Source organism: Chaetomium strumarium (genome assembly GCF_033439665.1).
Source record: "Chaetomium strumarium strain CBS 333.67 chromosome Unknown B0T15scaffold_1, whole genome shotgun sequence".
Lineage (NCBI taxonomy): Eukaryota > Fungi > Ascomycota > Sordariomycetes > Sordariales > Chaetomiaceae > Chaetomium > Chaetomium strumarium.
The window spans coordinates 283,528-309,074 of NW_026944429.1; the positions used below are offsets into that span (position 1 = coordinate 283,528).

At 55.6% G+C, this 25,547-nt stretch overlaps 12 protein-coding genes across 12 annotated transcripts; 7 read left to right on the forward strand and 5 right to left on the reverse strand.

Moving 5' to 3' along the window:
- Positions 1 to 140: 140 nt before the first annotated feature.
- On the forward strand, positions 141 to 1,251 carry B0T15DRAFT_388481 (inhibitor of apoptosis-promoting Bax1-domain-containing protein; the record flags this gene model as incomplete). The annotated part of the gene is made up of 2 exons (XM_062864448.1): positions 141 to 700; positions 765 to 1,251. The coding sequence occupies 2 exons, from the start codon at positions 141 to 143 to the stop codon at positions 1,249 to 1,251; spliced, it is 1,047 nt and encodes a 348-aa protein (XP_062725176.1).
- A 256-nt stretch (positions 1,252 to 1,507) lies between these two features.
- B0T15DRAFT_2154 (peptide methionine sulfoxide reductase MsrA) lies at positions 1,508 to 2,505 on the reverse strand. Its single transcript, XM_062862730.1, has 2 exons — positions 2,051 to 2,505; positions 1,508 to 1,936 (listed from the first exon to the last, which is right to left on the reverse strand). Exons 1-2 carry the CDS (start codon positions 2,301 to 2,303, stop codon positions 1,587 to 1,589), a joined length of 603 nt encoding a protein of 200 aa, XP_062725177.1. The 5' UTR covers positions 2,304 to 2,505; the 3' UTR covers positions 1,508 to 1,586.
- Positions 2,506 to 3,212: 707 nt separating this feature from the next.
- Positions 3,213 to 5,860, reverse strand: B0T15DRAFT_2168 (P-loop containing nucleoside triphosphate hydrolase protein). The gene is made up of 2 exons (XM_062862744.1): positions 3,991 to 5,860; positions 3,213 to 3,904 (listed from the first exon to the last, which is right to left on the reverse strand). The coding sequence occupies exons 1-2, from the start codon at positions 5,603 to 5,605 to the stop codon at positions 3,327 to 3,329; spliced, it is 2,193 nt and encodes a 730-aa protein (XP_062725178.1). The 5' UTR covers positions 5,606 to 5,860; the 3' UTR covers positions 3,213 to 3,326.
- Positions 5,861 to 6,581: 721 nt separating this feature from the next.
- On the reverse strand, positions 6,582 to 7,821 carry B0T15DRAFT_506184 (uncharacterized protein; the record flags this gene model as incomplete). The annotated part of the gene is made up of 3 exons (XM_062867554.1): positions 6,582 to 7,246; positions 7,302 to 7,660; positions 7,727 to 7,821. The coding sequence occupies 3 exons, from the start codon at positions 7,819 to 7,821 to the stop codon at positions 6,582 to 6,584; spliced, it is 1,119 nt and encodes a 372-aa protein (XP_062725179.1).
- Positions 7,822 to 8,281: 460 nt separating this feature from the next.
- B0T15DRAFT_515389 (uncharacterized protein) lies at positions 8,282 to 11,427 on the reverse strand. Its single transcript, XM_062868187.1, has one exon. It carries the CDS (start codon positions 11,220 to 11,222, stop codon positions 8,439 to 8,441), a length of 2,784 nt encoding a protein of 927 aa, XP_062725180.1. The 5' UTR covers positions 11,223 to 11,427; the 3' UTR covers positions 8,282 to 8,438.
- A 248-nt stretch (positions 11,428 to 11,675) lies between these two features.
- B0T15DRAFT_488134 (ribosomal protein S21e) lies at positions 11,676 to 12,013 on the forward strand (the record flags this gene model as incomplete). Its single annotated transcript, XM_062866477.1, has 2 exons — positions 11,676 to 11,707; positions 11,782 to 12,013. 2 exons carry the CDS (start codon positions 11,676 to 11,678, stop codon positions 12,011 to 12,013), a joined length of 264 nt encoding a protein of 87 aa, XP_062725181.1.
- Positions 12,014 to 13,973: 1,960 nt separating this feature from the next.
- On the forward strand, positions 13,974 to 15,112 carry B0T15DRAFT_515394 (uncharacterized protein). The gene is made up of 2 exons (XM_062868188.1): positions 13,974 to 14,753; positions 14,818 to 15,112. The coding sequence occupies exon 1, from the start codon at positions 14,141 to 14,143 to the stop codon at positions 14,738 to 14,740; it is 600 nt and encodes a 199-aa protein (XP_062725182.1). The 5' UTR covers positions 13,974 to 14,140; the 3' UTR covers positions 14,741 to 14,753; positions 14,818 to 15,112.
- Positions 15,113 to 15,224: 112 nt separating this feature from the next.
- B0T15DRAFT_2304 (uncharacterized protein) lies at positions 15,225 to 16,712 on the forward strand. Its single transcript, XM_062862937.1, has 4 exons — positions 15,225 to 15,521; positions 15,578 to 15,697; positions 15,755 to 16,120; positions 16,199 to 16,712. Exons 1-4 carry the CDS (start codon positions 15,445 to 15,447, stop codon positions 16,533 to 16,535), a joined length of 900 nt encoding a protein of 299 aa, XP_062725183.1. The 5' UTR covers positions 15,225 to 15,444; the 3' UTR covers positions 16,536 to 16,712.
- Positions 16,713 to 16,719: 7 nt separating this feature from the next.
- On the reverse strand, positions 16,720 to 18,134 carry B0T15DRAFT_2292 (Isochorismatase-like protein). The gene is made up of 6 exons (XM_062862924.1): positions 17,925 to 18,134; positions 17,838 to 17,872; positions 17,724 to 17,778; positions 17,557 to 17,649; positions 17,330 to 17,494; positions 16,720 to 17,238 (listed from the first exon to the last, which is right to left on the reverse strand). The coding sequence occupies exons 1-6, from the start codon at positions 17,983 to 17,985 to the stop codon at positions 16,925 to 16,927; spliced, it is 723 nt and encodes a 240-aa protein (XP_062725184.1). The 5' UTR covers positions 17,986 to 18,134; the 3' UTR covers positions 16,720 to 16,924.
- A 1,109-nt stretch (positions 18,135 to 19,243) lies between these two features.
- On the forward strand, positions 19,244 to 20,201 carry B0T15DRAFT_506189 (uncharacterized protein; the record flags this gene model as incomplete). Its single annotated transcript, XM_062867555.1, has 2 exons — positions 19,244 to 19,262; positions 19,345 to 20,201. The coding sequence occupies 2 exons, from the start codon at positions 19,244 to 19,246 to the stop codon at positions 20,199 to 20,201; spliced, it is 876 nt and encodes a 291-aa protein (XP_062725185.1).
- Positions 20,202 to 21,444: 1,243 nt separating this feature from the next.
- On the forward strand, positions 21,445 to 21,808 carry B0T15DRAFT_545188 (uncharacterized protein; the record flags this gene model as incomplete). Its single annotated transcript, XM_062870121.1, has 2 exons — positions 21,445 to 21,533; positions 21,568 to 21,808. The coding sequence occupies 2 exons, from the start codon at positions 21,445 to 21,447 to the stop codon at positions 21,806 to 21,808; spliced, it is 330 nt and encodes a 109-aa protein (XP_062725186.1).
- A 2,260-nt stretch (positions 21,809 to 24,068) lies between these two features.
- On the forward strand, positions 24,069 to 25,375 carry B0T15DRAFT_563816 (uncharacterized protein; the record flags this gene model as incomplete). Its single annotated transcript, XM_062870627.1, has 4 exons — positions 24,069 to 24,427; positions 24,565 to 24,862; positions 24,899 to 25,012; positions 25,064 to 25,375. The coding sequence occupies exons 1-4, from the start codon at positions 24,258 to 24,260 to the stop codon at positions 25,373 to 25,375; spliced, it is 894 nt and encodes a 297-aa protein (XP_062725187.1). The 5' UTR covers positions 24,069 to 24,257.
- Between the last annotated feature and the right edge of the window lie 172 nt (positions 25,376 to 25,547).

The following is a 25,547-nucleotide window of genomic DNA, read 5'->3' on the forward strand; positions in this document are numbered from 1 at the left end:
AGATAAGCCCGCCACCTTCAAAACGTCATCTCCAACTGCGACCACTGCATCAGAACGTCGAAGCAACAAGTCTGAACCGGGTATCACGTTGTCGCCTTTCTGCTTTGACTTCAGTCACTTAAACAGCGAAGAATTTGATGATGTCGTTTACGATTGCGATTCGCGCAGGTCCCGCGCACCTCGCTGCGAAGGCGCCGCAGCTCGCGGGAGCGTCGGCCTTCCGTGCCTTCCACTCGACACCGAAAAACAGCTTCTTCACCTCGAGGACGGCGTCGCTCGCTTTCCGCTCCAACACCAAGTCTTCCAGCAACATCCTCTCCAAGCTGCGCGGCGCGTCGCGTGGCTACCAAACACAGTATGAGTCCGTCTACGTCGACCCCGCAGCCCGCCGCGCGCAGCTCATGCGCAAGCTGTTGATCGGCGGTGCCATCTTCGGCGGCACTCTCGTTGGCATCAATGCCGTCTTCAACCGCGAAACGAGGGAGGATGGGGGAATGCCGCCATTTGAGAGGTCGTATCTGAACCGGACGTTCATGCACACGGGTCTCGGTGTCGGCATCATCGGCCTGTCCGCCTACCAGATGGTTCAGAGCGGTTTCGTCTACCGCCTGATGGTCACCAACCCGTGGATCGTCGGTATTGGTGGTCTCGCTCTCAGCATCGGCAGCATGGTTGCTACTCGTGCGATCGATCCCGACAAGTAAGTTCGCACGGTTAGAAACGTTTTCCAACAACGTGGCAGACGCTAACTGGGCCTCCTCCAGCTACATCCCCAAGTACGCCTGCTGGGCCGCCTTCAACGCCACCCAGGCCGCTCTGATCGCTCCTCTCATGACTGTTGCCCCGCCGGCACTGCTCGCCCGCGCTGGTCTCTACACGCTCGCCATGATGGGCAGCATCTCGTTCGTGGGCGCCACCGCCAAGCAGGACAAGTACCTCTACATTGGCGGCCCGCTCCTGGCCGGCGCTGCCATCGTTGCCGTATCCGGGTTTGCGCCTCTCGTTCTTCCCGCCACGGCTGTCCGCACCCTGGCCGTCACTGAGAACCTCTGGCTCTATGGTGGTCTGGCCGTGTTTGGCGGCTTCACGCTGTACGACGTGCAGAAGGTGCTGTACCACGCGCGGGCGGCACAGCGCGGCATCATCAAGGAGGACCCCGTCAACGAGAGCATCAGCCTCGAGCTCGACTTCCTCAACATCTTCGTCCGGATGGTGCAGATCCTGATGATGCAGAACAGCAGGAGGAAGTAAGGGATGGATTGATGGGTTGCGTTTTAGGTTAGGAGTGTATTAGGTAATTGGATTGGGAGGACGGGGAAGTCAGCGAGCGATCTCCTACTCGTTGCTTTCGTTTATTTGTATGTACCTTTACAATGCGACTGGACGGAACATGAACGGCGTCAGGTATTCCCACTCATGTACGAGCTAGTCATTTCGACTAGAAACAACAAAAACAGATCAAAATCGTGCGTATTTCTCAGAGCCTTGCTGGCCTTTGTATGATCGCCAATCACACGGCATAGTGTCCAACGCTTATTACCGCCCAACGCCAATCCCCAATGGCCGACCCCATCCACGCCTCTGGTTCACTTCAAATCTGGAAAGTTTCTCAAAAAGTGACTCGGACACTCGTACCCGTGCGGGTTCTTGGTCAGATACAACTGGTGATAATCCTCGGCATCCCACCACTGGCCGGCGGGCAAGATCTCGGTCACGATCTTCCCGCCCCACCACTGCTCGTTCGCCTTCTGGGTGACCTCGCGCGCGACCGCCTCCTGCTCCGGCGAGTGGTAGAAGATGCCGCTCCGGTACTGCGTGCCCCGGTCGGGCCCCTGCTGGTTCAGCGTTGTCGGGTCATGCATGCGGTAGAAGAACTCGAGGAGCTGCCTGTAGGAGAGCCGGGCGGGGTCGTAGATGAGTTGTGTTGCTTCGGCATCTGCAATGTTCAAATATTAGGCCCACATTAGCATCCATCACTTCTCATCTAACCCTGGGGGACGACGCCGGAGGGGTTAGAGGTTCCATGAAAACTGAAAAGGGGTACACGCACGCCCCGTATTCCCACTGCACACCAGCTTGTACGACGGGCTCTCTGTGTCTCCGCCGATGTAGCCCACGCGCGCGTCGTACAGGCCCTTGTCGCCAAAGTGCTTGCGGTAGAGGTGCTCCACGCCCCAGAAGCAGCCCGCAGCGACAGTTGCGCGCTCGGCGCCCTCGGGAATTGGTGCTGGCGCCGTTGTCGAGGCCATTCTGCTGGTAGAGGAGGTAAAGGTCCGGAAGAAGCGGGATAATAACTGCGCCATAGACCTCTGTCGAAAGCGTACCTAGATATTGTTCCTGGTGATGGGGACGGCCCGAAGGGTCCGCGGGGTGTATTGATTTGCAGCTATAGTGGGGTATGGTGGGATGAAAAGAAGCTTCGCGGCGATGACGACATTACGGAAGCCCAGGATTAGCGGAATGACTACAGTAGCCCCCATTGTACCACTAGCACCACCCCTTCCCCCTTTCCCTCCAACGATATGTGAAGCGTGAGCTGCGTGACACCAGAAGATAAGTTATTTTACTTAAGGTAGGTAGCTTCGGTGAACAAATGACTGGGACACTCAATAAACGCTAAACTGCTACGGAGTTCCAGGATTTACCATGTATTGTACAATGGTCTCTAGTCTCTACATCACTGAAGGCAACATGACAATCTCTACCTACCTAGGTAGTGTCTAGACTTCTTCGCTGCCATCCAAATCGAGGCTCTCACTATGACTGTAGCATAGCTGTGAGTCACGTCTGCCTACCTGGTTCCTCGGTTGCCGTCACTCCGCCTTGGCTTCAACGTTTGACCCAAACAGCCCTCCAACTACGCTGGGTTGCGGAAGTTCAAGCTTACCAGGTGATCCTGACTTCGGGATACCCTTTTTAAAGATTGTCGATGGTCATTCAGTCCATGCGGCGCCGTGTCTAGGTCCGAGTTCGCCTTCGCGAGCCCATCCATTCTACATAATTAACACATCGCATTATGGCAGAAAAGGGGCGAGTAGGGCGACAATGACCTCGTTTCGGAGAGAAAGTCGCATTGTCATGAGAGGCTTGGTATTCTAGCTCCTATTAATCCCGCGAGAAATTGTCCATGTATATCATGACTATCATCCCCTGATGAGTAGTACCATCGTGACCAAAATGCCAATGGATTGAAACGCCAGAAACCAACGCCCTCGTGCATGTACCAAGTACCAACCCCTCACCTCGGAGTATGAGCTACGTACCGAAACAAATATAAATCATGGATGAAAGGAAAACCAATGGAAGACAAATCCAGTCATACTAATTCACAAGAACATATTCCGGCTATCCGCATCCTTCTTCCTCTCGCCGGGCGCGGTGTAATCGACGCCGCTCAAGCTGGTCAGATCGCTCTCAAACATGGCCTGGATCTTGGTGATCTGCAGCAGCTGCTTCAGATCCAGCCTGGCGCCGTCAAACGCGGCCAGGCTCTCGGCGGCCTTGATGGCGTTCTTGATCTGGCGGCCGTTCAGGTCGTTCTCGGCCAGCGTGGCCAGCCCCTTCTCGTCGATGTCGACGCCGCCGGGGACCATGCGGCAGAAGTTGCGCCAGATCTGCTTGCGCGAGTCGACCGTCAGGTCGGTGTAGCGGATGGGGATGTGGATGCGCGACTTGAAGGCGTCGTCGAAGGTGGTGACGCGGTTGGTCGTCAGGAACAGGATGCCCGAGTAGTACTCGAGCACGCGCAGGAAGACCGACACCATGGCGTTGCGGTGCATGTCGTGCAGCGACCGTCGCTCGAGGAACACGTCGGCCTCGTCGATCAACAGCACCGCGCGCCACGTGGCCGTCATGTCCATGATCCTGGTCAGCGCCCGGTCTAGGTCCGCGCTGCAGGTGCCGACTGGTTGAGCGTGAGGGGTTAGTACTAGTACCATATATATGTTCATGAATATGGGTAGATTGGTGGGCCTGGAGGTTGGAACTTACGATCTCCGGAAGACACCATGTAGAGCGGCCGCTTGACAAACTCGGCGACACACTCAGCAGTCAGGGTCTTGCCCACGCCCGGCGGCCCGTGGAGCACGCAGACAAGGCCCATGCCCTTGCCCTTGACGATGTCGTCGAAGCTCTCGCGCGTCTGCGAATGCGTCGACACCAGCGCCTGCACCGTCTTCTTGATGGACGGGTCAAGCACCAGGTCGTCAAAGCACTTCGTATTCCACTGAATCTCGGACAGGTCCTCGATGAAAAACTCCAGGAAGCGCTTTGCCGTGAACGAGTAGCCGCGGACGGTGGCGTTGGTCAACATGGCGTCTTCGTCCGACATCGGGTCGAACTTGGGCGTGCCGTCGGCCTTGGCGAATGTGAGCTGCGCAGCCGCCTGCGCCATGGCTCTCTTGCGGCTGCGCTCCATCTTGGTCTTCTCGTCGCTGGTCACGACGGTGAAGGAGTCGTTGGGCTCCAGGCGATGGTAGGTCTTGCAGTCGATCATGACGCGGCCGTTGACCGTGAAGCGCGCGTAGCCTTCGCGTGTCTTCTTGATGGCGATGCCGTCGTAGTGCAGGAAGTGCTGGCCAATGTAGGCCTCGAAGCGCCGGCCCCGCGAGAGGAGCTCCTCCCGCACGTCGGCGGCGTCGTCGAGCAGGTCCAGCGGGATCGCGTCGAGCTCGCTCAGCTCCCTCGTGCCTTGGTACTTGGGGATGGCCAACTCGATGTGCCGGGTGCCCAGACGGTCACCGTCGAAGTCGAAGAAGTCGGCCGCGAGGGCCAGGCTGGGACTGGCTTCGCTGTGGTCGTACCAGTTGTTGGTGATGCGGAAGGCACGGTTCTGCGAGAGCAGCTTGCAGTACGTGATGGTTCCCGGAGGGAAGAGAGTCCACAATCTGTCGTAGGCAATCACCTTCTGCCCCTGCGTCGTGCACTTTTCGTACGCGGCGATGTCGAGCTCGAAGTGGGTCTTGATCCAATTCAGCAGCAGGTTGAGGTGCTCGAGCGACTCCGGGTCATCAGCGAAGCGCTTGAAACCCTCCGTCTCCAGCTGCTTCCGGTGGTAGAAGAGGGAGTGGTAGGGGGCTTCGATCTGGACATCGTCCACGTCGATGGGGTTGCCCGGGAAGTTCCCGATGACATCGAAAAGGAGCTGCCGGAGCGGCTGTGGGTTGACGTAGAGACTTGTGCCCACCACCTCATCCTCGGAATTGTAGCATCGGACCATGCAGAAAGCAAACAATCTCCACCAGTCCTTCTGCTTTGGCTTCTCGGCCTCGGCCTTGCGCTCGCTGAAGTATAGCTCATCCTCGTCGTTGTACCGCCTGTCGAGATGCTTAATCTCACACTTCATGGTCTCATCCTCGGACTCGCTCTCGGAGTCCGCCTTAGTGGCGTCTTTACTCTCGGCTTCACCCTCGCCAACCGGCCCGGCAGAGGCTCCGTTCCGTGGTGTATCGTCACCTGTCACTTGTGCCTCGCCATTTGCCGCCTTCTCACCATTCACCGACTGTTTGACTTGCTTGTCAACGGCCTTCCCGTTGATGGTCAAAACCTCCAATCTGTTGCCGGTTTCATCCACCGAGGGAGTCTCGGCGAGGATTCCGGGCGCCATGATGCTAGTCCGACGAAACCTGGGCCGGACTATGGGATGAAGTGTAAAGAAATGTGACGCGGTACCAAGTACAAATTGGCCCGGCCTTAGTTGTGTGACGGTCGATGTAAGGACGCCTGTGGGAGATATTGGGTTGTGAAAGGGAAACAGAAAGAGAAACCCAGATGTTGCTGCGGGAGAGAGCTTTATATCTCATCAATGCCGGTGGCAAAGGGAGAGCGTGAGGCAGACTCCTCTGTGGAGGCTGCGCAGGCTGCCAGTCTGCCTGCAGACACGATCAGACATTCACCTTCCTGGAAGCGGAAATAATGGGCCAGCCGGCGTGGGTTCAGCAATCGCCTTCAAGTACAAAACTGCCATGGCATCAGGCAGACGGAGGTAACCCTGGCTCAAAAAGGGCTCCGCGAGCAGAAAGTGGACAAAAAGGCGACTTTTGTTGTGCTGATTGAGGACGCGGTGACTCGACGCCGGGGCGAATCACAACAGACCCATTGGCAGGCATGCAGTTCCGTTAGGCAGCATCCGCCGGGCGGTGCGCCAAGCACAGCCGCCTTATGCAGGCCGCGGCCGACTCAGATTCGAGAAGACATCCATGGAAGTCCAGTCCGAGGTGGAATCGGAAAGGTAGCCGGCCGGTGGCTGCGGGGAATGAAAGTTGCGGCGAGTTCGATGCCGCCATTGGAGTGCTGTCGCCCCTCGTGTGACACATCACACCCTCGGTCGCGGGCAGCAATGCAGCTGCGTTGAGTCACTGCACAAAGACTCGGAACTTATCATTCGCGATCTGTTTGTATTGAACCCAAGAATGCTGTCGCACCACCACAAGTAGGATTCTCCGGCGTTGTCCAAGGCTTCATTGCCTTTGCGGGGTTGCGGCACGGCGTGTCCGGAGGCCGGCCCCACAGTCAAAAAAACCCGGGCGGCCCGTGGCTGCGGTCAAGGATCCACCTGGCAGCACCCGACGGTTCCCCGCGGCTTACAACCTCGACCCGTCCTCCCGTTCCTCCTTAACCACCTCGTCCCTCCACCGCACCTCCACATCCCTCGGCCCGCCCTTCTCAAACCGCACCAGAACCACTCGATCCCAATCCCCTCCCCTCCGGCTCCCTCGCAACTCCGGCCCGGGCTTGTCCAGCCCGAGCACAACCCTGCCGTCTCGCTGCCGCACAAATAGTGCCGCGGGGCTGATGACCTTTTCCGACCACGGAATATCACACGTCCCTTGCTTGTCGGCGTGCTGCGAAGTGGGCACTTTCGAGAGGAAGGACAGGAGAGCGGAGCGCTGTGCTTGGCGGTACTCTAGGGTTGCTGATCCGGACGACGGAGCGGTTGGTGGTAAGGGGTGTAGGAATTGCGAGACGAGGTGCAGGAGGTAGAATTGGGGTGGGAAGAGGATGATTTCGCCCCGTCGCGCCTTCTCCAGCCAGGCGCGTGCGTCGTCGAAGGTTGCTGCTGTGTGTTCCAGCCCGCCGTCGTGGCTCGGTGCAGGGATGATGGTCTCCTGCTTCTGGTTCTGGAGGAGAGGATCGGTGGCGGGAAGGGATTCCGAGGATAGTGGAAGCATGTAGAGATACATTTGAGTGGTGAAGCGTTTCGGCGGGCCGTGCGGCGTGATCCAGCGCGTGAAGGGAATGAGGTTCTCTGGCAACTCGGTCAGCAATGGTAGTGCTGGTCTAGGAACGGTGGCAGGGCATACCAACGTCGGGCTCGCCTCCCAACTGCTTTACCCATTCTGTAAACTTGACTTGGTTCCCATGGATCTGCTTCCTGCCCGCCTCTCTGACATCCTCTGGGACATGAAGCAGCCCCTCATCCTGGCTCTGCCCCGGCTTCCTCACGAGCAAGACGCCACTCTCCTCGAACGTCTCACGGACGGCAGCTAGCCGGTACGATGGACTATCATTATGCAGATCCGGACTATCTGCGGGCAAGAGCGGGCCATCATGGAATGACGACAAGTTGCCGCCTGGAAAGACATGGGCTGAGGCGAAAGAGGTGGAACTGTGCACTCTGTGTAGGAGCAGGACTTGGTTGGTTGGCGACAGGAGAAGAATACTGGGCAGGTGTTAGCGCGATGAAATAACGCTGTTTCTAGTATTCTACTGGTGTCACACAACACACCTGGAGCTTGGCCTCACCGCTAATGGCGCGGGTTTCGTCTTCCGTTCTCGTTCTCCTGGCGTACTGGCTGCTTGTCTCTGCCCCTGGGCCGGCATCATGGAGGAGTAGTATCTGTTCCAATATCGTACTTGTTCAACATGCGTCCCACTTATTCTTTTGGTGGAAAGCAATGGGCTGCAGGCGACTGATCGAGATGTCAACGCGCTTGTAGAAAGGGGGCGAACCGCAGGCCGAGAGTAGCCGTCCTCTGTCAACAAAATGCGTACACGCTTTGTTGGGATGAGTGCGGGGCACCTAGATTGAGGAAGCATGAAGGCCGCCATTTCAGGGTCAGAGCCGTCATGTCAATGAAATGATCGGAGATGGGGTGGATCTCATCGCTGCAATGCTGCAGTGACCGGCAAGACAGCAGGGGCTGGAATCGCTGAGGCCGCTGAGCCGAGGTTTGAGGCGTCTCCCCACCCGCCCCACCAAGCGTCGGTATGGGGGAGCAGGCGAGCAGGGCTCGAGGAGGGCCACAGGGAACATACACTACGGCATGGATAGCGATTTTTTGGAACCTGGCTCGTCGTGAATAGGTAGTAAGGTACCGTTACTACGGTACTCTCGGAAAGAACTTGTACAGTATTATGTAGACCAAACCCGCTCGCTCACTGATCGTATGCAGTCCTGTGTCTTCAAGCCCATCACACTACCACCACCCGTAAAGCATTTAGAATCGCTTTCGTTCCTTCCCACGCAAGTTCACCCTCCACAGACAGCAGACACTCTTGCTCTCACACCACTTCTTCACATCTCCCGGCGCCACCTCCCCATCGTACCCTACCCGATCCAGCTGCCCCGAATTGAGCCAGGCCGTAAAGTCTTCCAGAATGATCGGGTCATACATCAGCATCTTCTCGTGCCATGACGGCCTCGCTGGGTCCTTCGTCGGCGGCGCGCTGACGACTGCTTGTGTGATGTACCGAAATAGGGACACCTGCTGACTCGTTGGACTGGCCATGAGGGATGTCTCGGTATCTTCCGTGACCGAGAGATCCATCTCTGGTGGAGAGGAAAACACGTCGTCTTGTTTTGCTGGGGATGACGCTGGTGTCGACGCGAAGGGGTCATCGGAGTCGGAGTCTGGAATCTCAACTACAGACTTGGCGGGAGATCTACGCCTTCTGGGCGTTGTCGGGCTGGCGTCGACAGTCCTCTTCGGAGATTTGGCTCGCTTTGGGGACGCCGGTGCTTCTTCCTCTGAACGCTTGGCCTGAGGGGCAGAAGCATCCTTCTTAGGCCTTCCCCGCGGTCGTTTCTCCGCCTGTGGCGCCTCGGCATCGCCATCGGCGGCAGTGGCAGGCTTTTTCCTGCCCCGCCTGCCGGGTGCAAGCGGTTCACTCGCGTCTGAGGGGGCTTTGGCCGATTGTTTCCTTCGGCGCCCTCCCGCCCGCGAAGGAGACGCAGTCGGTTCTGCGGGTGCCATTGACGACGAAAGCCGGGCCGTACCACTCATTAAGCCGGCCCCATGTCGGCTTGTCCAACACTCGTTCAGCAGTGCAATCATCGCTGCGCGTTTCTTGACGGCCTTGAAACCGTACGAAGCAATTTCCTTGGCCAGTCGAGCATCCGAATACAATTCAAAGTTGGGCCGTGGCGGCAGCTCGGGCGGTGCTTGCCCCGGACTCTTAGACTGGGACAGCAGGAGCTGGTGTTGTTCTTGGTTACTCGGTGGTGGTTCGAAGCCCGTTTCGTTTGGCGGGGTTGGCGACCGATGCCGATCATGACCGGAGACCGTCATGTCGTTCGGCTGTATCATTCTTTGGCTGCGATCGTTTGATAGGGTAGGTAGCGACGGTTTACGCCGTGTTACGTTGGGTGAAACGCCGAGGTCAAAAGCGTCGTCAGACGACTCGATCTCAATGCAGACTTGCTTGCCCGGGGTCTCTTCCGCCGCGGCATTCCCAGGGGCCGATGGCAGTACTGGAAGAACCTTGTCCAACAATGAAGGAGAAGACCGTGTCAAGTCTAGCATTTCTAGATCAAGCAGGTCGCCATCTTCATCCCTGGCACCAGCTACCCAAAGGCCGGCACCCGGCCTTCTGCGGATAGCGACATTACTGCTCACGAAATTGGGGCTGACGAAAGGGTCACTGTCTACCTGATTCGACACCTTCATCGCCTCATGCAACGCTCGGAGTAGCTCAGGATCGTCTTCGGTAGCAAGTTGGCTGGCAGTCCCAAACACAAAGTCCTGCTTGGCAACCTGCCTCATGGCACTGGTTGGCGAAAGAAGCTTTTGCTTGCTGCTTTCTTCTTTCCTCTGGATCGCCTTTGCCTTCGGCTTTGCCGGCCCCTTTGCGCTCTTCCCCTTACTCCTCGAACTTTTGGCTCCCTCCGATGGTTTTTGACCTGCAGAGTCCAGATACGCAAGCAGAGTCTCTCCCTTTGGCCCATCTGCGGCCACGGCGACCTCTTCTTGTTGACGGTACGCTGCAGTTGCTAGCTCCGTGATCGTCCGTGGTTTCTTCTTGACCGCTTTGGGTTTGGTCGGTGATGCCTCTGGTGTCTTCTGCTTGATCGCCACTGGGCTTACCATTTCAATCAACTTCCGTTTGCCAAGAACGTCAGTAATGGTCGCGGTGAATGCAGTGTCATTCGTAAGCGCGTAGGCATCTGACTTTCGGCCATATGCATCTTGAAGAGTTCTGAACACATCCCCTCTGGCAGGCCCTTCGGTAGTTGATACTTCTTTCGTGGCCGACGATTCTGCGAGGCGCTGCAGCATGGAATTCTCTCGAGGAGGCGTCCAGTCCATCCTTCGTTTCATCGCTGGCTCTCGGATGACAGGTTCGTCTTCTGTCGGGTCTGCAGCCGGCTGGGACACGGAGTCTGATGCGGAAGGTTGGCGACGGAAATGTTTGCTGACGGCCTCCGCGTTCCGCTTCTTCTTCTCCTCCTTCGCTGCCGGTTTTGTGATCTTGCCTTTGGGTATTGTGGTTTGCGTCGTTGCTGCGTCCTTGGTCGCCTTCGGCTTCCTCCCACGCTTTTTCGCGGGCGGACCTTCTAGGGCCCGGTCTTTCGCCATCAAGTAATCTGCTGACCAACCAGCGTCCGACTGCTTCACGCTTTTGTCGGTATTAGACGGTAGGGTTGTTATGTGTTCGTTCCTTGCCTTTGATAGACCGCGGTCCGTGCTTTCAACGGCGAGGTCTGGCGATACCTCGGCCGTTCCCATCACTGACGTAGTGCTCTGAGCTGTCCGCAAGCTCTGCGTCCCAACATTCTCTATCCCAGTCCATGATGACTGCCAAAGGCTTGCCGCGCTCGTGAACGTGGTGAGCGCATTGTCGGGGAGTGGTGCGGCATTGCTGCCACTGCGCAACTCGGTTCTCTTGGTCGCTTTCGGAACTAGGTCGCAAATTGACGGAAATTCTGGTGATGACGAGATAATAACAACCGAGGCTTCTTGTATCATTCGAGCCGGCGTTTGAAGCAACCCATCAGCCGCCATCTTCGGTCCTTCCAGCAACGACAAGCCAATGCGCGCAGTGCGTCCAAGCCTGCCGCAGAGGGCTCGGAAAAAAGACAGCGTTACGGTTAAACGGGGTATGATTGTCGTGATGGTGATAGAAGCTGCCGGGGTCGTGGAGGTATTCTTGCGTCGCGCGGCGTGTTGAATCCAGCGACTGTCAACAAAACCAGCAAGGGGGTGTGTTGACTGCGAGTGGAGGCCCCGCTCTCGCGATTTCACGAGCGACTCGCGCTGTCAGCTGACTCTTGGCCCCACATTCGCAGGCACCAGCAAGGCTGGTCTGTGCACTTGCCCAAGCCCACACCAGCACACCAAATCAGCCAAAACTGATCTAAATTCGAGATTGGCCTTGAAATTTTGCAGTCCTGCTCTCCGGCACCGCAACGCACCTCCGAACCCCTCAGTTAGCAGTACTCAAAACAAGCCGCCAAAATGGAAAACGACCGTGGCGAGATCGTCGATCTGTAAGGCTTCCCTACTCGACGACAGGCCCTCCATCGCCAGCCCGCAGTCTTACTGATGCCCGGTTTCCCTACAGTTACGTCCCCCGCAAGTGCTCCGCGACGGGCCGCATCATCAAGGCCAAGGACCACGGTTCGTGCCAGATCACCATCTGCAAGGTCGACGAGAACGGCCGGGCCATCCAGGGCGAGAACATCATCTACGCTCTGTCGGGTTTCGTTCGTGCGATGGGCGAGAGCGACGATGCGCTGAACAGGCTCGCCCAGCGGGACGGGCTACTCAAGAGCGTCTGGAGCGCCCAGCGGTAGATTACGAATGCTAGCATTTTGGAGGGATGATGGTGCGTCGGATCTGTTTTCGCCCACATGATCCGGGCGACAGGCTAACTGGCTGGCAGATGTGCGTTTTAAGGGCCCAACACCTCGGCATGACTTAGGCGCAATGGCGGCGGGACGACGGCTGGGAATGGATCTGGAGCTTTCTTTTCGGACATGCATCTTGGCCGATAACTCGATGGCGTCAACGGACATTGTCTCTCGGAACGAATAAACTGGCATCGTGATCACCTCTTGGCCGCTTTTCGGTGTCCCGTTCTAGCTCGAGCTCGTGACCCCAACCGGCTAGCAAAGTCTCCCCCAATTCATCCTCAGTATTAGGGGAGGTTGGAGCTACCTCGATAGTTCCCGCGCCGCAGATTAAACCCAGGCCTCGAAAAAGCCGTGACGACGAAGTGGCTCGCCATGGTACAGATACGGGTCTGACACGTTTGGCAACTCGCAATGAGAATTCTTTGAACTCTTATCGCCGCGCAGATGAATGACCGGTTCTCATTTGCCATCGTGATTGAGCCATTGTTGCCTTTAGCCGTCATTCGCCGGCTCTGGACGGCACTCGTATTTGCAGTTCGAATTCCATTCCTTCGTGGCCTCCTGCTAGCTGCCTTCCATTCTCGCCCGGTTCTCCGCCCTAGACCCAACCGTTTCACCAAATGACTTCCATAACCCGGAGATACGGACATTCTCAAGTATTTCCATGTGACCGCGCGCTCTGTGGTTTGTGTACTCTTCTGGCCGGACTCTTCATCTTTTTACGTCTCCAGGCATCAGGTGACAAGTGTCACCGGTGTTGGCTATGGCTGTCGACCACGAGCATGATAAACAGCATTGCGGATTCAGGGGGGAAGTTATCTCGAAGCAAGGCACAAGAGCGGCGGACACTTTTGTATTCGACCGAGGGAATCCAGTCACTGTCGGGAGTGTCGAATGCCAGGGCTGGATCTGAACGAAACGGTCTGTTTGCCTGAATTAACTCACAAAACTTCCAACAGACCGACCCAAGAGAGCGAGGTGTAACCGGCGGCCAAAGGCCTCTCCTAAAACGTACCTTTTCGAGTTCGTGCAGCCCCGAGCCTTCCAGGTTGCCCTTCCAGGTTGACCTCGACCAAGAACTCGCCAGTACGGTATCCTGACCAGGACAAACGATCATTGCGGTGGTATCAGGGCTGCTACTAGTACTTTTACGTCCATCCAATCTCTCTCTTTGGTGCATGTTGGGTTCCTAACTCGCCTTGGGTGGCATGGTCCGATCTTACAATCTGAAGTTACCAAGGAGGGAAGGAGCGACTTTCCAAAACCCAGCCTATCTTGATGCGGCAGTTCACTTTCTCTTTACCTTTCCCTGAGTCCATGGGCTTAGGACTTTTCCTACCATTCATCCGCAGTACACATTCTGTCATCTTAGAATACCTTACTTTAGGTTCTTGAGGGGTGCTGCAGTTACTGAGTTTCCCTGGTTCACCTAGTTCCAACTTTCACAGGCAGTACTTCGAAGATGAATTTCGCCGGCGATGGACACCTGCTCAAGTCTGACTATGTTGCCACCAAGACGGAACCAGGCATTCGCATCAAAAGCGAATTTGAGCGCGATCTTGCGTCACTCCCCATGGCGCCGACCAAATCATTCAAGAACGAGAAGGCCGAAGAAAAGAAATCGGTATGTTGCAACGTCGCAAAGCCGCCTTCCGCGCACATATCTCTGTAGCCTTCTAGCTAACTGTGCTTTCCTCGAGGCCCTCGCCAATATACCAGAGCATCGCAGCCGAGCGCGCCGTTCTCGCCGTCGATATTCCGGTGCCCCCTTCATCGCTCACCGTGTCGGAGTCTACCGTGTTCGGGCTCATTACGGGCATGGCAAAGTCGACTTCACGGTGGAGAAAACCGACCACGCCAGTTACCCTCTGAATTGGAAAGAGGTGGAGGAGGAGATTTTCCAGAAATTACACCGCGCTCGAATTTACATCGAACCTTTGGAACGGCCTGGTGACTTCCTTGACGATCTTCGTACCTTGCCCCCATCGTATACTATGCGATTTTCTGTTCGAGCTCGTCGCAGCCGACCTCGACTGGGCAAACCGCCTTTCCACCATAAGGTGGAAGATGAAGGGAAGAAGGCCATCTTTGATTTCGCCTTGGGGTCCTCGCAAGCTGCCACAGCGAATCAGAGCGAGAATAAGGAGAAGGCTGAAGAAAAGGCCGGATTCGACTTCGGTTCGGGCTCCTTTAGCTTCGAATCGAACCCCCCCCAAGCCCAATACACGTGAATTCGAATTCAGTACGTCCGAATTTAGCTTCGAGTTGAACCCACCCCCCAAGCCCGCTACACGTGAATTCGAATTCAGTACGGCCGACTTTAGCTTCAAGTCGAACCCCCCCAAGCCCACTACAGCAGGATTCGAATTCGCTACGGGCTCCTTTTGCTTCGGTTCAGACCCCCCGAAACCTGAGCCGGACTCCTTCAACTTCGGGTTGGACTCCCTTTCAGCTGTCAAACCCGGTCAGAACGAAGATACGGGTAGATTCAACTTCGGTTCTCGACCTTCCCCAGCTGGGAACGCGGGCCACCTTGAAGCCCGGTTTCCAAAGGCTTCGCTACCGTCGGATCTTCCGACCATTACCTCGTACCAACTCGATATTGAGAAGCTGCATGCCGATGGCGATATGTGCGCTGGTCCAAACTTCATACCACGTTTCCGCTAGTATTGCTGTGAAGGTGTGCTTGGGTTCTTTATTCTACTCCATAGACCCCTGGCTGCCACGATTACTGACTGTCGCAGGCTTGAAGTACCCGGACCACTGGCGGCCCAGTCCTCCCCGACGAGTTCATGGCTAATCACTTTGCTTCATGCTACGGCGTCGTTTCACTGCGTGTTTAGGGATTGGTGGCATACTGATGTAAGGGGGGCTGCAAGGTACGGATTTTGTTTGAGGAGAAGGAAGTGGGATGATCAAGACATGTTGTCAGTCTCTGTTCGGTCATCAATGCCGATTTCGAGTCAAGGATTGTGGAAGATGACCTGCATCAATGTGTAAGAAGGTTTTGGTGTATGGATAACAGAAATGAAAGTCGCTGCGTGTTACTGCTTATACTGCTGTTAAATGTGGCAGAATTTGACTTGTCGGAGCCGGTTTGGCTGCCAGTGGAAGAGAGGACTGAATTGGTACAATACATGCACTGTTTACAGTCGTTGACGTCATGGCAAGCACGGCGTGGAAGATCGCCACCACAACACAAACCGGCACAGAATACAACATAAAGCATGAGCTGCTCTCTTCTAGTTCAAAAAGGCCAATAAATCCTTCACCGACCTCGCAAATTCCCGATTTCACTTTGAACAGATCAATTACAGTCTCTGCCCATCACATTCCGTATTTCCAATCTCAAGCCCACGAAATCACACACAATGTCTGAGTCCCACGTCTCCAAGAGTGGCGAGTTCCAGGCGGTGCCCCAGAAAGCTCAGCATCAAAACCTTCCTGGGTAAGTATATCCGACATAGTACGCGGCAATTCTAGATGGCTGACTCGCTACCGCAGACTTGAGAAGAAGATGGAGCCGTCCAGCGAAACGACGAAGCTGGAGGGTGCGGAGCAAGCCTTCGAGTATCTCGCGGCCGGCAAGCTGAAGGGCTGCAAGGCCTTGATCACTGGCGGAGAGTAAGCTGAGATTAAACACTCATAGGATTGATGAGTAGGCGGCACTGACACAGACAGTTCCGGCATCGGTCGTTCGGTCGCAGTACTCTTCGCGCGCGAGGGTGCCGATGTCAGCATTGTCTATCTTCCCGAGGAGCAGCCGGACGCCGAAGACACCAAGAAGATGGTGGAGAAGGAAGGCCGCAGGTGCCTGCTGATCCCCGGCGATCTGATGGACAACAAGACATGCAAGGAAGCGATCCAGAAGCACGTCGACTCCTTCGGCGAGATTCATGTGTTGGTCAACAACGCCTCCAAGCAGATCATGTGCGACGACTTTGCGGAGATCGACCTCGACAACGTCGAGAGCACGTTCCGGAGCAACATCCTGCAGATGTTTGCCATGACGAAGTTTGCCCTGCCGCATATGAAGAAGGGCGGTTCGTAAGTGCTGGCCAGCTTATTCCCTATTTTCGTTCTGTTTTCTTAACTCACTTATTAACGATTGCGCCCCCCCTACAGGATCATCAACACAACCTCCACCGTGGCCTTTCGCGGCACGTCCTCCATGGTCGACTACGCGGCCACCAAGGGCGCCATCGTGTCCTTCACGCGCGCTCTGGCGAAGAACCTGATGCCCAAGGGCATCCGTGTCAACGCGGTGGCGCCCGGTCCCGTCCACACACCGCTGCAGCCAGCCTCCCGGCCGGCCGAGCAGATGGAAGGCTTTGGCGGGAAGTCGCAGATCGGCCGTGTCGGGCAGCCCAGCGAGATCGCGCCGAGCTTCGTGTTTCTGGCCAGCAAGGACTCCGAGTTGTATTACGGACAGGTGCTGCATGCTTATCCTTTGGGCGACTAAAAGTCTGATAATCGAGCGGCGGGAGAAACGGTCGTTGCCACATGGCGAACCTGATATGGGAAATTGAAACTCATGATATTACGGACGGTTATGGTCGTATCATCGTGGTATTGCGGCAGTCTGTCGTTCTAGTACCCTGTGCAATGTGTTGGCATGGAACCAGTTCCGTTTCCAAGCAGCACACGACCGGCTTTATACCTTCTCCCCCATCTATCCAGTCACCATGATAGGAAAGCTATGCCTCAAGAGCCAAAAGATCCGAAACCCGTATCTTTCCTTCACTTCCAAGTTCCCAGTGGCCCGCACACACTCAGCTCAACCTTTCTGAACACGCCAGCCTCAATATATGGACGATCAGGGCTCAATACGGCAGAGCACGTCCTTAATAATTACCGAGGCAAGTCTCCCTGGCCAGGCATGACAACACCGTTCTCGATAGCGGCACGGTGGGCGCGCGCGACCATGCCGGCGGCGGGGAAGTAGCGGTCCAGCCAGGGGAACATCTCCTTGGCACCGGGAACGCTGCGCCAGTCGCGCATGAGGTCGCCGACGATGGCGAAGAGAGATACGACGTTGACGCCCGCGCGGAGCAGCTGCGCGTTGGCGATCTCGCGGATCTCCTTGGTCGTCGTGCCGCTGGCTTCGAAGTTGGCCCACACCGAGTAGCCCTCGGCGCGGAGCGAGCGGGCCAGGAAGGCGGTGCCTGTTTTTTCATCATTTTTTTTTATCAGTCAGTCAATCAATCATGGTTTGACACAATCGGAAATGATCGGGTTGGGGCAATTAGTACGTACAGACGTCAGTGACGATGCCGGCCAGGATGATCTGGGTTTTGTTGGCGGCCTTGACGGCAGCGCGGAAGTCGGCGTTGTCCCAGGCATTGACCTCGCCCGGGCGAGCGATGAGGGGTGCGTCGGGGTACATGTCGAGGATCTCCTGCGGCAGCGGGCCGTTGGGACCTAGGATAGGTGTCAATTAAGGTAGGTTGGGAAGACGCTACCAGATATGGGGATCCCCAAACCTTTCTCGGCCGAAGTGGTCATCACCACGGGCAGGCCAAAGGCTTTGCCTATCGCTGCGTGGGCAAACATGGCGTCCTTGAAGAGAGTAGCGTCTGTCGTTGGGAAGAGGAATTAGCGGTGAATATCTTGCTTGGGAGGTGTGTGTAGAGGGGCTGTGAGGGCTCACCCCAGTCGCGGGCGAGGCTGAAGAGTCCCTCCTGGTGGTCGACAATCACGAGCATCTGGGTAGGTTCAGCAAAATCGCCGGCGGTACCGTGGTTACAGTGGTTGTCAGTCATACGGATTCATTTTTACTCAGTCTCTCGTAGGCAAAGCCTGAATCTGTCAGTCGCGAGACAACGATATACGGCTCAGGGGTAACGCTCACTGTCAGCAGTAACAGTACCGGCCACAAAGGTGGCGGACAGGATTCCGGCAGCGAACTTCATGTTGGAGACCAGAGAGAGGAGTAAAAGTGTTGGTGAAGTGAGTGCTCTGGATTGATCTCAACAAGCAGGAGGGTGCCGTTGGTAGCCCTCTTTATATACGAGCATCCGGATCCTCATCACGGAAGCAGCGACAGATGAACCTCACCCTTTAGCGGATTCACAGGACGCTCATCACATTGTCCAGGATTATCTGCCTCGCCAATAGCCCTCGCCATTCCGTAGCAAGGTTCAGTCCCCGCGCCAGCTCAAGCAGGTGAGTGTTGTTCAGCATTGGCTAAGCGGTTGTATCGGCGGTAGTATGCCGCATGAGGAGGATGAAGTCCGGCCCGACGGAGAACCTTGCATGAAGACGCTCACGCGGCAGCCCCCGCGAGTTCCCCGTGGTATAGGATCTGGGAGCGACGCCCGGTTGCTCAGCCTAGCCCGCGCAGCTGGCCTAGTAGGCAAGCCTTCTCGGCACAATGCCTCCCCAGTGTCTCACAGGGGGCTCAATCAATGGCACCCAACGGCCCCCAACTCATTGCAAGTGCCAAGGGATTGCCAAGCAGCCGAGCGCGGTGTAACATGCTGCACAATCGTCGTGCTGATTCAGCGTCTGGCGACTTGCGATCTCCGCATGCTTGGCTTTTCCTATGATACTCGGGTTACACAGCATTTCCCCGGAGGATCTCTACCCCAGTAGGCGATGAGCGAGGCTCGACGTAAAGATACTGGAAGTAGTATGGTCTAAGATTGTAGATTTAAGCGTGGAAAGCTACCTTATGCAAGCTAAGTTCGCCAACATACCTCAGGTAGTCTCTGCTGACACCGCTGCCCATTTGAGTGTCAAACGGACGTATCACTTCTCGCGGGGCTACGTTCGAGATCAGAGGTGGATATCTGACACCGCTCGAGTGTATCCCGATTCCCGAATGCCAAACTGCGAAGGATCGGGGGGACGCATTGCATCTACGCATCCGCACAGATCGAACTGAGAGAGCCAGTGTCGCTACCGCGAGGGCCCGTCCCAACCACCTTCCGCCCCAGCAGCTCGACGGAGGAAGCGGAGAAGATTAGTAATGAACATAAGCCTCGGTTATCTGACTTTCGGTATGTATCAGGAGCGCTCTATTGACTTCCGACACCGCGGTAACCCTTTTCTGCGTGTTGCGGCGATTGTAAATCTGGAGGCGACAATAGACTGGCATCGATGATGTCACAAGATCCTCTTTGTCGGAAGCTTGGCATGGTCACCGGCTCTCCCTGGCAAGCCCCGAATATGTCAGAAACCAACATCTGTACGTTGCGAAAAGGTTTGTCACCATACAGAGAATAGATTTTTGGTTTGTAAAAATAGTCCAAGCAACCACGAGCGCGCAGCAAGAAGCAAGATGCCGAGAGCGGAGCAATACACCAAGAATGAGTCCGACTTGTATGTCGACGGCCTCGCAGAGGAGGGTCTGGACGAGGGCAATCCATTCAAGCAGAATGCGGCAGATGCGCCCATCACCGACCCGGATGACGCTGCAGTGGCTGCGCTTATGAGTCGCGATGAGGACGCAGCGCCAGAGGACGAAAAGGACAACAGTGGCGACCAAGACCAGGACCAACACCTCAATCAACCCAGAACCACCAACATATTCCTCCGGCAAGACGAACCACCCACCGCCGTTGCACCAGAGGACGCCAATATCGATCTTTCCGGTCCGCATGAACGCCGAAAGCCCGACTCCTCATCCAAACATTCCCGGGCCGTAGTAGGAGACCCAATCGGCGACGCCACGGACAAATCCGACCCCGACCCCGAGGCCAATCGGCTCATCAAGCGTGCCCGCCGCGACAGCCGGGCCCTAGTCATCCAGCCGGATGATGACGCGGAGGAACAAGACCGCAAAATGCGCGCCAACGCGGACCTCCGCGACCCGGACACCGAGGATGCCAAAAGTAAGGTCGAGGATGACGAAAGCGAAACACGGCAGACGGCAGAAGACGATTTCGACCGTCCCAATGAAGTCGCGCCCATGCCGCTGCTTGACAAGATTTCGCAGCATAAGGATCACGAACCGGTCCCGAGAGACGCCACTGATCAGGATGATGACATCGAGACGAAAGGGGGGGATGACTATGATGTGGAGAATTATGCGGAGTTTGAGGACGACGATGACGATATGGAGGGACCCGCCAGGGACACTGTCGGGAATGAGGAGTTGATGGTTGACGAGAACGAACTCCGGTGAACTCAACCCATGCTTAGACTGTACGATGTTAGGGGGGTTACGCTTGACGTGATACGTAAGGTACTAGTTTTCTAAGATGTCAGCTAGAACCGTTCTCATGTCTTGTATTACGGGTTAGAGTGCGAATACGAGCAAATCCTGAGCCAGTTTGAAGAGATTAAAACCCTAGGTTAAAGAAAGTTAGGAGAGGATAAGGTAGGTACCTACCTTAGGTACCGTATTAGGATCAAAGAACAGGCGAGCGCTAAAAAAAAGAAAGAGCGACATCGTAAGGTACTTCCCCTTCAAACCAACTTTCCAAGGGGCCAAAACCCAGTGGCTGCCTCCAACATTTTAACTCCTACTACTTAGACATCAGGCTGCTAATCACCCCGAAGTCATCTAACCCAGGTAAAAAGCCGGCGCCGATAATCGCCAACCCCATTCCGAACTTGAGCATACTGTTGCGTCCAGTTGTTCAAGGTTTCAGGCTGGCCCACGACCCAGATCAGCAGGCGAGAAAAGCAGTATGAGGTGGCGATGATGAAGGATAGCTTCTACCCCGGGTCGTCCCAACTGAACATGTCCAAGACAAAGCGGCAAGCTTGTCCTCGGTGCATATCACGACCCCTTGGTCGCGGAGCGGATCGAGGTCAGCCTCGTCAAAGTCCGAGGGACCTACACAGCCCTATAGTACGTTCGGGGTCACAATAACTGCGTTCATCACAGGCATTTGATCGGTGACGAGCAGCTGAGCATACGCCCTAACCTTGACGCTGCTCTTCGGCGCCTCCACCTGCTTCCCGAGTTACTTGAGTAGTCCGTGGCAGTGAGGGCGAGGAATGACGGAGATGGTACCGCTACTGTCACCCTGCTGGCTCTTGTATTTTGTACAATACATGCGATGCGACAGAGGCACTCAACCTAACTGACCCGCGCGACAAGACCTTTGCCATGGTGGGGCTGTGGGAGGCCCAGCGAGCAGGTCTGATAATAGCATTGACCACACAGCTCTTGCCATGATGTTGAACTACTAAGAGCTTGGTGGTCTTTGTGCCTACTGTGGTTTTCAAGCCCTCCGACATATAAGCTACTGTGGTGGCTTAGCTGGGCACATCTGGGTGTTCTTCTCTACACCACAGAACTCAGACCACTTATGCCTCTGACCCGGGCACACTGCAACACATGGTCTTTGGTATAGTAAGGTACCTTGACCTACCCGACGTAACTACCGAATTGGGAAAACCTGTGGCTGCGGATCGAAATGTTAGCCACCGGCGATAACCACCTTTTGATGCTGAACGCAGAGCCACCGAAGAAGAAGATCTTGGAGTTCCTCCAGGCAAACTACAAGTACTAAAGGAAATCTCAGATGCGGCCGTGTCAGAGCCGTACAAAAGACGGGGGAGACCACGCGCGACCGGTGGCACAAGACGGACTGGGAGAAAGTGGCCAAGGACCCTAAGAGCATCGCCTTCCCGCGCGAGGACTGGATCCACCACCACGACGCCGAGAAGCACGCCGATGCACTGTTCGACGAGACCGTCAAGAAGGTAACGCAGCCCGAGCTGTGGGGGGATGGCAAGGTGCTGCCGGTCGGGCCTATCCCCGTGGCGGTATGGGGTTAGGAGAGGGGGCTGGGCGGTGGAGGATAGAAGGCTAGATCTGAGAAAGATGAATCGGGCTACTTTAGACAACTATATCCAGTGGGTAAGAAGGCAGATCTCCAGAGCTGCGATAGATAGGGATGGGAGAAGAACACGGTAGGTATAGTAGCTTAGGATATCCATCACTATGCTGCTAGTAGCGCGAACTCTAATTTCCTATATACTCTACTCTGTGTCTGTCTCTTATCTATCCTATAAGCCACAATAAACCGAAACAACAGAGTGCTGCCAGCAGCACAACCTCACAGCCCCACACACTCTGTTTGTCTATCTATTCTGAGAGACAGAACCAAAACAACGGAATGCCGCCATCAGCACACCATTGAGCCCATAGTCCAACTTGCTAAGGAGCGGAACACGTACTAGTAGTCGCTAGCCCGCAGCAACTACTAGGTTGCATCGCTGAATCCTTTAGCTACGAGTAGTCAGCCCATTTTGTTCTCATAGAGGTAGCTGTACTGTACATCGACGGGTAGGCGCAGAGGTAAGGGACCAAATGACAAAGGGGATAAGCACTGTAGAGGAACAGAAGCTTGCCGAATCTTACCATCAAGAAACCCGGGGCTAGCACCGCGTACAAACGGGATGATTATATCCTATAGCCGAACAATAATACCAGCTACGGTTGGCCCTGGACTCGCATTGGTAGCAGATCCAACCGCCACGGCAACGGACTTTGAAATCGAGGCGGCATTGCGTGGCCCTATAGGTCCGGGTGTTATCCGAGACGACAGTGGTGTTGCGGGTCCGCTCGCGCCCGGCTGTAGTACTGTGGATCGGACTGCGTACGGTGTGAGTGGCCGCACCAATATACCCGGACAGTTCGGTAGCACGTTGTCTGTTAGACTGGCACCTCGGCGGGGATAGGCTGTCTGGTTGATGTCCCAATCCGTGGACGGGCGGCTGGATTGAGGAAAGGGGCAAGACTGTCACGACTGAAAGCAAGATAGGGGGGGGGTGTGAAGGGGGGGTTGGGGTGGACTGCAATAAGGAGTGAATATAGTCAGGATGTGTTAGTAATCTGCTGGGTAGAATGAAGTGTCAACCAGAATTCTCGTCCTCCCTGGCGATCTTATATTTCTAAGGATATAGTCCTGGATGGTATCTAACTGTCCACCGCTAATGAAATGACGAAACCCTGAGACGGCTATATGGGCCAATATGAACTTCCAAAACACCATCGAGAGGTTCGAGGCCGCAGGACGTTAGGTTCGTTGTGACCTGGACAACCATGTACGGCCGGTGTTTGTTCCAGATTCGATGGCACTATAATCAGACCTAACGGCGATTCCGCTGTACTTCGCCCCAAGATATAGTGTAGGCTCAAGATACACGGCCTCGTCTGCTGGGAGAGAAGGTCTCTATTATACTTAGGCCGCGTAGCGTGGGCTGGAGATTTGTGGATATACGCCGGGAGTCCGGAACCTCCGGAACTATCATCGAGCCTTTGATGGCCTTCTAAGATACCTTACTCTTCAGCCTTGTCAGCGAAGTCTGTGTTCGCGTGGCCGTGAATTTCGACGCGACCTGAAATGCAACCTTGTGGTTTTGGTCTGTAAGGACCACGTCGACCTCGCCGTTTGAGTATAGTCTCTATATATAGTTCGTGGCAAGATGTTGGTAGCATTCCAGTTTTATTTTTATCCGGCCCGGTGTGCTGTGAGCATTATACTGGATACTAGCCTTGTCTTATCCACGGTCTTCGGTGTTTCTGTGGCCTATGGCCGGGGGAATCTGTGCCAGCCGCTGTTGGTTTCCGGGTTGGTTGCTAGACCGGCCCTGAAGTAGGACAAAGGGAGGCGGGGGCAAAAGCTCCAGACTCGTGGTCTCCGGAGCGCTTAGCGGTGATACCTTTACCTTGGAAGACTACGGTACTAGTAGTTATAACTTCGCCCAAGTTAGGTTACAGGAATGTTATAAGTCGCAGGGCATGGGACGAAAGTAAACAAAGCGGTTACTAGGAGTACTAAACACTCCATCGAACGCAACTGCCCCTTGAGGCGTTTGCAGGGGGGTAGGTACTCTCTTCTGACATCATATTTTGGTTGTTACTGGGTTATCCCTGCTAAAGTCATGCTTTGTAGTACAGGAGAAAGTTCACACTTGAAATCTTGGCCCCCCATTAACATTACCAGCACCAACGCAACTCATGCGAACGGAGGTGGTTCTGCCGCGGTTTGCGACTGTGTGTTGCCTGCAAGGTTGCTCATCTGATTGGACGGCAACGGACTCCACCGTTCCAACGGCAGACGCTGTTTTGTTGTTCGCAGAACTTAAGGTGGCTGGCTGGCTGCTTTCGTTGTGACACTTCTATAAGTTCGTCCATTTCCAGCCCAGAACCACAGCAATCACTCGCTATTGAAACGATTCCTCTCTCGACTGACTCGATTGTGACAGACGAATCACGATCATGGAGACCAAGAGACCAAAATATCGCATCCTCAGCTTCACAACCTCCAACAAGGACGACGAACGGCAATGGTCCACGCTTGAGATCCAGCTATACGGCACTCGCTTTCGAATACGAGTCTCGCCGACCAACTTCCGCAACTCACCTGTTCGGTCCGCGGAATTCCAGAAGTATTTTGCACGTTTGCTTTCCGAAGATGACGGCGACGATGACGACTCCCTTTTTAAAAGAGGAGACGGACGAAGAAGCTACGGCTCTGCTCGACTGCTTCGACTGGGCAGCCACGCCATATCTTCCCGAATTCGAGCGCCTCTCGCGCGCCTCCGCCGCTTGTTGAGTACAAACAGCTTACTTTGAGCGACTTTCTCGACACGGCTTTTTTCGAATGCGAACTCACCGCCACCGACGATATTCTGGCTCCTGTGGAAATCACGCCTGTCGAATCGGACGAGGACTGCTGGCCCTCCTCCTCCTCCTCCTCCTCCTCTCCCCCCAATTCCGAACCCAGGAACGTTTGGACGACGTCCTTCCCCTCCTTCAGCCCTCCCGAGGTGACAGTGATCTACGACGACCTCGAGCATCCCTTCGACTCGAACCCGGCGCCCGTACGTATCGGCCAGCAATAGCTATATTTCAAACAGAGTCCGGATCCGGATGACGCGGTCGCAAGGAAGGAGGTCGAGACGTACGAAAGGATTGCTACCGCTACGAACCTTGGAGCCCCCGGTGTACGTACGTCCCGCCTCTTCGGCGTCGTGCGCAATGAGCGACAGTAGCTGCTCGGCTTGCTGCTGTACCCTATCGAGGAAGATACGCCTCTTACGTTCGCGGTGACACCGGAGACCCTGACTGCCGTGATGGAGCGGTGGGCGCAGCAGATTCGGGGTACGCTGGCTGCCTTGCACCGGGCTGGCATTACTTGGGGAGATGCCAAGCCGGACAATGTGCTTATCGATGTTCATGGGAATGCGTGGATTGTGGATTTTGGAGGGGGCCGGACGGAAGGGTGGGTTGATTCTGCGAAGGCGGAAACGGTGGAGGGTGATTTGCAAGCCCTTGAACGAATTCTGGACTTTATCGAGAGGGGCGGCGAGGGACGGGGATTATCAGATGGATGACTCGGAGTCGGAGGAATAGCAGCGCCATGTTTGTTTTCGTCTCGGTTTTGATAGCATAACCTGAGCTCAGGTACCTCGACGATGTCCTAGTGTACCGTTGTAATTCCAGACGCTAGCGTCCGGGCATCCACACATTAAAGATCGCTAAAGATTTACATACTTTAACCCGTCT

What these genes read in the sequence shown, in the direction of transcription:
- B0T15DRAFT_2154 (XM_062862730.1), bottom strand. Translation starts at nt 2,303, where the DNA reads ATGGCGCAGTTATTATCCCGCTTCTTCCGGACCTTTACCTCCTCTACC. An exon ending in GTGCAGTGGGAATACGGGGC is followed by an intron (nt 1,937 to 2,050) that starts GTGCGTGTACCC and finishes TGAACATTGCAG; the next exon opens with ATGCCGAAGCAACACAACTC.
- B0T15DRAFT_2168 (XM_062862744.1), bottom strand. Translation starts at nt 5,605, where the DNA reads ATGGCGCCCGGAATCCTCGCCGAGACTCCCTCGGTGGATGAAACCGGC. An exon ending in CATGGTGTCTTCCGGAGATC is followed by an intron (nt 3,905 to 3,990) that starts GTAAGTTCCAAC and finishes ACGCTCAACCAG; the next exon opens with TCGGCACCTGCAGCGCGGAC.
- B0T15DRAFT_515389 (XM_062868187.1), bottom strand. Translation starts at nt 11,222, where the DNA reads ATGGCGGCTGATGGGTTGCTTCAAACGCCGGCTCGAATGATACAAGAA.
- B0T15DRAFT_515394 (XM_062868188.1), top strand. Translation starts at nt 14,141, where the DNA reads ATGAAGGGAAGAAGGCCATCTTTGATTTCGCCTTGGGGTCCTCGCAAG.
- B0T15DRAFT_2304 (XM_062862937.1), top strand. Translation starts at nt 15,445, where the DNA reads ATGTCTGAGTCCCACGTCTCCAAGAGTGGCGAGTTCCAGGCGGTGCCC. An exon ending in CAGCATCAAAACCTTCCTGG is followed by an intron (nt 15,522 to 15,577) that starts GTAAGTATATCC and finishes TCGCTACCGCAG; the next exon opens with ACTTGAGAAGAAGATGGAGC. An exon ending in GCCTTGATCACTGGCGGAGA is followed by an intron (nt 15,698 to 15,754) that starts GTAAGCTGAGAT and finishes TGACACAGACAG; the next exon opens with TTCCGGCATCGGTCGTTCGG.
- B0T15DRAFT_2292 (XM_062862924.1), bottom strand. Translation starts at nt 17,985, where the DNA reads ATGAAGTTCGCTGCCGGAATCCTGTCCGCCACCTTTGTGGCCGGTACT. An exon ending in CAGCCTCGCCCGCGACTGGG is followed by an intron (nt 17,650 to 17,723) that starts GTGAGCCCTCAC and finishes TCCCAACGACAG; the next exon opens with ACGCTACTCTCTTCAAGGAC. An exon ending in CGGCATCGTCACTGACGTCT is followed by an intron (nt 17,239 to 17,329) that starts GTACGTACTAAT and finishes ATGAAAAAACAG; the next exon opens with GCACCGCCTTCCTGGCCCGC.